At 38.1% G+C, this 8,686-nt stretch overlaps 1 protein-coding gene across 1 annotated transcript in view; it reads left to right on the forward strand.

Annotated features, from left to right (window-relative positions):
• Positions 1-1,697, forward strand: part of LOC128366635 (E3 SUMO-protein ligase ZBED1-like) — a 135,290-nt gene extending 133,593 nt beyond the window's left edge. The window contains exon 5 of the mRNA XM_053327369.1: positions 1,597-1,697. Within this exon, the coding sequence (XP_053183344.1) occupies positions 1,597-1,697 (101 nt within the window). The remainder of the gene's footprint in view (positions 1-1,596) is intronic.
• Positions 1,698-8,686: the final 6,989 nt, after the last annotated feature.

Below are 8,686 nucleotides of genomic sequence, written 5' to 3' on the forward strand. Positions count from 1 at the left end.
AGTACCACTCAACCTGTTTCATTCTCAAGACGCTAAAACTACTATCAAATTTGCGAAATGATAAATTGTGCAATTGTTATAAAAGAGAGTAGCATTCAGGAGTTGAACCATACGACTGACTCTGCCACTGTGATTGGCCAGGATTTGTCTTCCGCATCTTGATTAACTATCCAAATCCACACCGGCCAATTTATTCATCATCCCGAGATCCTGCGAGACCATACCAACTACACCACAGATAACTCTGCATCATTCATTTGAATTATTCACTAGCCATAGCCTTGTATAGCACTTTCCCTCACTTTCCCCCTCTCTTGTGTCTTGTTTGTAAAATGTGGTAGTGTTTAGTACGTCTAGTCTAGCTGTAATATTATTATGATATATCATAACTTATAGACCAAATCATTGCTGTGTGTATTCCTTTAAAAGAAAGAGAGATTAGAGGTCTCTATATCAAGAGTTCGCAACTCTCCATTATACGACTAATTCATTTGGTTCATTTTATTTTCCCTCAATTAAACACGGTGCCCCAATTATTAACAAGTGCAAAATTTAAATTCCACTGTAGCGATCATGTTGCAAAAGTATGAAAGGTGGAAGGAACAAAAGTTAATTGATAAAAATGGAAAAAAGATTGATTTAAAATGTAAAAACATAATGTTATCAAGTGACTTGATTCATTCAAAACCGATGTCATTAAAACAATCATGATATAATGAAAAGAGAGCCATATTTCATCATGCTGGATTGCTGCCATAACACCAACAATGTCACAAATATTGCAAATCTCAAATATGTTTTTGTTTATTTCATTAATTCACTTTAGACACTGACACATATGATAAAGCAATGTATTATAATAATAATATAAGATGCAAAAGTGATGATTGTCAATGTTTCAATAATACGGTCATTAATGTGTTGAATTTAGGTCATTATAATGCAATAACAAGCAACCAGGCAGGTTTATAGCAATACAGCAGATATTAAAATCTATATTTTTGGAGAAACTCACAAAGGCTGAAATTCTAAATAATTTACACTTGATGTTGACTATTCATAGATTGGAGTCTTAATGTCCCAGTGGAAATTTGCAGCTATTCAGAAGATTGTTTTGGCATAGAGCCCCTCCACCCCACCCCACCCCACCCTAGTCAATGAATTTAATTTCAACAAGTAACTAGGATCATGTTCACTTTCTCACATTCAAGTAAATTGGTTCAGAATTAAGCAAGTTACACTCAATTTTGTAGTGAGTCTGTATCTCTCAGTACACATTGCATTTGTTTACTAGCACTCCAATATGGCAACCACACAGACACGCGTCAAAGAGCTCTCGAGCTGGCCAGACCTGCAAGTTATAAGCCAGAAACTCCATCAGTCATTCAGTTACTTCGCCCCTCATATGAGAGATAGGTGAGAGAAAGAACTGTGAAATTGTGAAAGATGATTTTCACACATCCTGCATTATTCAGTGTCTTTTTGTAATTTGTATTGACGCTGACGTTTAATGTGTACTCTTGTAGTGCTAAATATACACTTTTTTTTTTTTAAGTTCAAGATTGTGTTTGTCTTTGTATGTTTGCATCTAAAAAGACAAAAGCTTCATCTCCAGTCACGATCCGCATCCTCTGAAGGACGCTGTGAACCCTTCAGACTACCTGAAGGCCAGGCTGCACCTCCTCTACCCTCCTTGAACTTGAATCTGTTTTTTGTTTTTTTTAAAGCAGATGTATCTTGTTCAAAAATTAAATGCTTATATCAACTGGACAAAAAAAATGCAAACACTGTATATGTATCACGTTGATCTGGCATTGTGGCTATGCAAATACATTGCAGGCTTCGTGCTTTAAGGCTGCTTGTAACCTGTGTCCATCTCTCGCTTTGCTTTTCCTTTTTTCTGCATTTTTAATTAGAAATCAAGGTTTTGAATAATGAGCCCCGTAATGGTATTTTGACCCACACGGCTGCCTCTACTTCCTGAAGGAAACGTGGTAGTAAATGCAGCTATATTTAATTGCATAGCAAATAGTCTTTTTAGTTGAATGCCAATTAGTAGCATCTGCAGAATTAAAGAGGTCTGGCAATACACACTTTGGTATGAGATCAGAACATGTGAGACAGAATTGGACAGATTTTCTTAAAGCTGGCGGTTATAGGAAAAACAAAATGATGTCTTTATCAATATAATTTATTACTTATCATTTCATATTCGTCATGGGGGAAAAAGACTAACGATATTTTTAATTTAGCTTTTCAATGATAAAACTGACAGTGCTCGCTCAGTCTCAAACCCACAGAGCACCTGCGTGATGCAACCAGGAGAGATGTGATTGTGGCAGAGGGGTGTGGTGCATCTGTCTGGGCTGGCGTGCAGCTATAGCTGGCTGGTGCTGCAGTCGCAGCTGCAGGTAATTGGGTCGTCAGCACTAATGTCTGTTTATCTGTTCTGCAGTGAAGCTGGCGTGGCTCTCTGCTAGTGTCTTCATGCACCGCCAGAACCATCTCTGGACTGTTCTCTGTTTCATGGCGCACCATTCACAGTTAGCCTTAGTGTACAGTACAAGATATACAGGACAGCTACACTCTCCAGGTGTTCCTGCCTATATTTTGGACTGCATTGTTCTGATGACCATCTGCCTGTCTTATAACTAGTCTGTGTACATGCCCTAGTCATCTGGATTTGTTTGCCTGGTCTGCCTGCCAACTCATTACTGGCTATACTGACCAAATAAAGACCACATTTATTCTGCCTTCTAAGTCGGCTTTTGGGCACCAGATCTGTGTGATTCAATGCTACAGACCAAGAAAGTGGTGAAAAAATGACACACAGAGAGAACAGATCCTTTATTATTATATTATGTTCAAAAGGTTTCATTGTTTGTGTTTTTCTGCTGAAGTATATACACCTGCTTTATAAATGACATGCCACACATCCAAATTAAAATGTTTCTGTTTATGTAGACAGAGAAATTCTTTGCATATAGCCAATGTTTGCATAAAGTGTTAACATTGCTGTGTTATCATTGGTTGCCGGTGATTCAATGTGACACAATGTCAGTGACACAATGTCTACACAGGCTGTGTAGTGAAATCTATATGGGATGCTTCCAGGCACAGTATTGACTGCAAGGCAAGTTTATTTGTATACCACAATTCAACAACAAGGCAATTCAAAGTGCTTTACATAAAACATAAAAGGCATCAAGACTGAATGTAAAAGCACAAAGCGATATATAAAAACATTTAAACACAATTAAAAAAGTGTTACACTGAAAATAGAAATAAGTTCAAATAGAGTAAGACAGATAAAACAGGAGAGGAAAAGTTACAGTGCAGTTTAGAATATAATTCAAAGGCCTCAAATTACATTTAAAAAACAAAAGTTCTCAGCTTTGATTTAGAAGAACTGAGAGTTGCAGCAGACCTGCAGTTTTCAGAGAGTTTGTTCCAGATATGTGGAACATACAAACTGAATGCTGCTTCTCCAGGTTAAGGTCTGACTCTTGGTAGGTCACCTGCATTTTGGCTACACTCAGAACCTAACACACAATCACTGTACTTATATGTAAAACAGAAGCTTTCCAGCCTGTAGCTACAGACATCAGTTATGATTTTTCACAATGAAATAGACTTTTCGTTTCAGTTGGACCATTGGTTCTACTCATTTAAACCTATTCTGACTGTGTCACTGCAGTGAACTGTGCCCTCAGAGATGCCAGAGACAACAATTCTAATCATGGACACTTTGTCTGCACAAGATTTCTTACAAATATAGTCCCTAGTTGCTGCTGTTGTCAGCTACTGTGTGTATGTGAATGATGTTAATGGTCCAAGTCTTCTTCTCACAGTAAGAGTTGTTTATTTTCTTTCTTCTGCAAAATGGACAAGCTTCCATCACACACAAAGATGTCAATTTCTTTAGGGTTACATGTGGATAATTCTGCCATGGGCAGCACTGTTAAGAGGGTTGAATACACATCAAGTGCTTTGTAAAAGAATTCATGAATTTCTGTGCTGTGTTGCTCTGTTGAGAAGAGCAAAGTAGGAAGGTAGATCAGTGTGTCCATGTGTCCCAGGTGATGACAGCCAGAGAGATGTCTTAAAGCTTTTCTCATTAGCTTCAACATTTCTTCCTCACTGACAGGTGTGTGTGTGTGTGTGTGTGTGTGTGTGTGAGTGAGAGAGAGAGAGAGAGAGAGAGAGAGGGAGAGGGAGAGTGAGAGTGAGACAGTGTGTGTGTGTTTGTGTGTGTGTGTGTGAGAGAGAGAGAGAGAGAGAGAGAGAGAGAGAGAGAGAGGGAGAGCTTTCTTCTCCCTCACTGGCAGCTATTGATTGAGTCTGTGGAGCTGAGAAACAAGATATCACACAGCAACCAATCTCAGTTTGGATTATGTCATATCTCTCTCTCTCTCTCTCTCTCTCTCTCTCTCTCTCTCTCTCTCTCTCTCTCTCTCTCTCTCTCTCTCTCTCTCTCTCTCTCTCTCTCTCTCTCTCTCCTTACCCTCTACTACACCTCAACTCTGGATTTCCTTCACTCAAGTGGACAGATGCTCAAGGTTGAAAGAAACCAGCCACACAACCCAATATTTATATGGGCATAGATTTGAGTATGGATGGTAGGGATTGTCTCTAACAATGTTTTTATAATTCTCACACAATATAGTGTTTTTTAATTCCTCATAACGGTAAAGGTGCGATATGTAAGAATCATAAATTCCTTCTCATTAGTGACACCAGTGGCCATTAAGTGAGCTGCAGTCAGTATCCTGTTGCTCACTCTCCCAAGCAACAGGACTAACATTCTACAACAACAAAATCTGTTGTGGAAGGGCTCATTTTTATTATTTCTTCTTATTTCTGTTAATAATTATTGTTATTTTTTGAATGTTTTAAGTAAAAGTTAAAGATAATTCTTACATATTGCATCTTTAATGGTAAGTTCTCTGCAGAGTTGTCTGGTTTGTGTGTTTTCAACTAAAAAGTGTACTATAATGATAGTGTGAGTGACAGAAGAGGATATGGTGGCTACTCAACCTGATGATCTTAAAGCCTTCAAACTGTACTTGTTATTGACTAGCTGTAGTGGAGTCACTGAAGTGGAGAATCTGAAGCAGTTAGAATTTATAGTTTAAATGTTACAAATATCACAGACTTGAAAACAACTTCACTGGAAAAAATCTGATCATTTGATATTAAATTTAATATGGAGTTAGGTGTAGTTAGCTAATTTGTGATTGCTGCTCAGACATGCTGTTAAATTAAACAACTTTATTACTGTTGGTGAAAATTCCTCCCAAAAGCAAATGAAGACATCTCGTTCCTTCGAAACAAGAAGCAAAATGTCAGTAACAGTTGAGCTTAGTTAATAAGGATGTTCTGTAATCAATCCAAACATTCATCTTTGAAATGACTGAGAGAAATACTTACTATTTGATGCAATCTCTTCCCCTTTTCAAGAGTTATTATTGCATATGCGCCATTAAGACATGAACATTATTAAAAAGCTAAACTTGTTCAGCTGATTTGTTTGTGACTGTCAGGCATCATTTCATAATGAAAACGCTGTGAGCAGCAGCCGGAGCAACATAAAGACATACAGACAGTTGAGCAGGTGAGCTGTGATGTCTTTTGTTGAGTTCTGTCGCCCAAAACCACAAACTGATAGATGGACAGAATCTCAGGTGAGGTATGAAAACCTTACAGCACTGAGTTAGAGAGCAGTGTATTACCTACAGGTTTCTACACAGTTGTTGTGACAGTCTATGATGTGTTATTTTTCAGTATTCATTCTCAGATTTATAGTAAAGTAGTAAGCATCACCAAAATAAAATGTAAAAATCATGATTGAAGTCCAGTTTCTGGCTAGTCAGCAAATGCATATACATTAAAAACACTTTGCAGAGTTGCAAATACACTTGCAGAGTCTCTCTGTGTGTATGTGTGTGTGTGTGTGTGTGTGTGCACATGTGCTTATGAAAGAGGAAAGAGTGACAGAGAACAAGTACACATACACAACTATTTTGGCTGTCCGACAAAAAAAACCTACGTCCTTGCCAAGTTATCGAACTCCCCAATGAATCTCAACAAATCTTTTTTCTTTTTTTTTCAGACGCTGACAATTATACAGAGGGGCTCCAACACTTGGATCACTTCAAGGACTTTTTGAAAGTGTAAAGGCAAATCTAACTTTGATAGAATGTTGACAGTTGTGGTTAACGTACCTTTGTAATGTGACAACTAAAATTGGCAGCTCTGTACACACTATGCTCTTGTAGTCCAGTCTTAAAGTTGTACTTGTTTTTGGTTGTTCTGGCTTAGATATACTTTTGGCCTACAGTTTGTTTTTCACCTGAATCTCTCATAGCTATAACTATCCTCTACCCTGCAACCAGGACCACATCGGTTTGTTCGATTTGACATACTGTATTTGAGGTCATTTGCAGTATTTGGGTACCCCTTTTTGCTTCATTTGCATATAAAGGAACAATCCAACCATCCTATGCTGACTGAACTTCATTTGAAGTTGTGTGTAGCACATGACAGACAAGGCCCTGCCACCAGTGAGCAATTTGCATATAAAGATGCAGCTGACCAAGCACCAACTGTGATTTGGTATAAGCACATCATTTGACAAGCATTGACTGTCCATCGGGCCTTTATGATGTTAGGGTTAGGGTTAGGGTTAGGGTTACATCATAACATCAATTTACAACAACCTGACAACCCTGCATGACAGTCTGCATCCTGTTGGATTGCCCTGTTTACCTACATTCATTTACCAGCATGTCTGACTAAAGCTATACAGGTATGTTAGCAGCTCTGTGAGGTCACACTGATGCCTTGAGCTAAGTGTTAATGCTACAGTAGTATGGCACCATATTCACAGTGACAACGCTAAGATAATGATGTTTAGCACATATAATATGTTCCATATTCACCAGCGTACTGTAGTTGTTAACAGTTGCTCATCAGCACCTCACCCAGCTGACAATGATGGGAATACCATGACTTGTGCAGAAATGTAATTAAATAAGTAGTTAAAGTAGGTTATTACATTAACCCTGAGGGAACATGAATATCTGTGCCAAATTTCATGGCAATCCATCCAATGGTAAAGGAGACATTTTACGGTGGTGCTGGAGGAGTTTGTGCCAATACAGCCCTTATAGATGTTGAGCAATTTCTATGAATAAGTAAGAACTTTGACATGATAGTGATGCTACAGGAAAAGTCAAATAATCAAAACTGGTATAGAATTCATCTTCTCCCATGTACATTTAATGGCAGTCCATCAAATAGTTGCTAAGATATTTCATTCTGGACTAAATTGGTAGACCAACAGACCCGACATTGCTATTAATATTACCACTTTATCAAAACTTTCAACTCTTGAAAATTAAATTGTGGGTCCTTTTGTGAATTGCATGAACTAATGTTTCCCAATTTCCACAGGCATAAGCTATTTCGTGGCAATCCGCCAAAACACACCCAATCATTTCTTAACATTTTCTGTAATTTTAAATGATTAAGAGGATCGGGCAGCCTTGATTGCCATGAGTGTTTTCTAGAGTCTTGTAGCTTGATTTACACACTTGATAAGTTGATTGGGTGAATAAACAGTCGATGAACTGAGGTAGTATTATTAGTCCAATGTGAGTCATGTCATGCATCAGTGTGTCAGACACCACATGTTGTTTGTAGCTTTATATATACGCAGGTGTTGACTTACCCTGACTCCTGTAAGAAAACTTTGTTAGACACATATCCTTAGGTAACTTTTGTGCACAGTAAATACAGATACAGTATATGAGGCACCTGCATAAAAAAAAAAAAAAGTTAAAATTAGTGCTGAGAGTACAAAGGCTCACTGTCATTTAGTATGCTATATGATGTAAATAACGTGCCTTACATGAAAAGAGATGTCATTTCATGAACAATTCACAATATAAATAATGCATGATGTACTATTTCCTGCAGGCTTTTGTAAACTTGATGGTGTAGCCTTTTCATGTTGCTCAAAAGTGAAACGTTGAATGAAAAACTGTGAAATAACGTACAGAATATGAAATACAAGATTCAGATATGTACAAGATGGATGTGATTTCATTACATATTCAGTTGTCTTTGGGTGCATAAGGGGGTGGGGGGGGGTGGAAATAAGCCCTGTTGCTAAGCTTATCCACGAGGTTCAGTCAGGCGGAGGAAGTTTAAAGGATCTCAGATCTTTTGGTTGTTGTGTACAGTACCACATCTGTTGTGAGAGTATAAAACACTGTGCTTTACATCAATGTCCAGTGGCATACTCGTCTAGTAGCTGAATGGTGTGGGTGGTAGAATTGTAAAGTGAAAAAAAGAGCCAAATCAGTGTGTTTCAGTTGAATACTGGATTCAAATCCACACCAGCTGCCTCACACCCCTGTCAAAAACAAAACAAAACCACTGCATCACTTGGCTGTAAATGCGGCACAATAAGACAAGTCCTTCATTTTTTCTTCCTGCCTTTCAGGGTCACAAGTCATGTGGGAAATAGCAAGGAGGGAGCGAATGAAAGACCAGCAATGTAATTAAGGAAAGGAGCTTCTCTCGTGTGCCACAGGCAAACAGGTATGAACTAATGACTCGAGAAAGCCAATAAATAAAAAAGGAGGAATGAAAAAAGAAAAAAGGAGGTACAGAGAGTGAA

This window comes from Scomber japonicus, chromosome 2, assembly GCF_027409825.1.
Source record: "Scomber japonicus isolate fScoJap1 chromosome 2, fScoJap1.pri, whole genome shotgun sequence".
In the NCBI taxonomy this organism is placed as follows: Eukaryota; Metazoa; Chordata; class Actinopteri; order Scombriformes; family Scombridae; genus Scomber; species Scomber japonicus.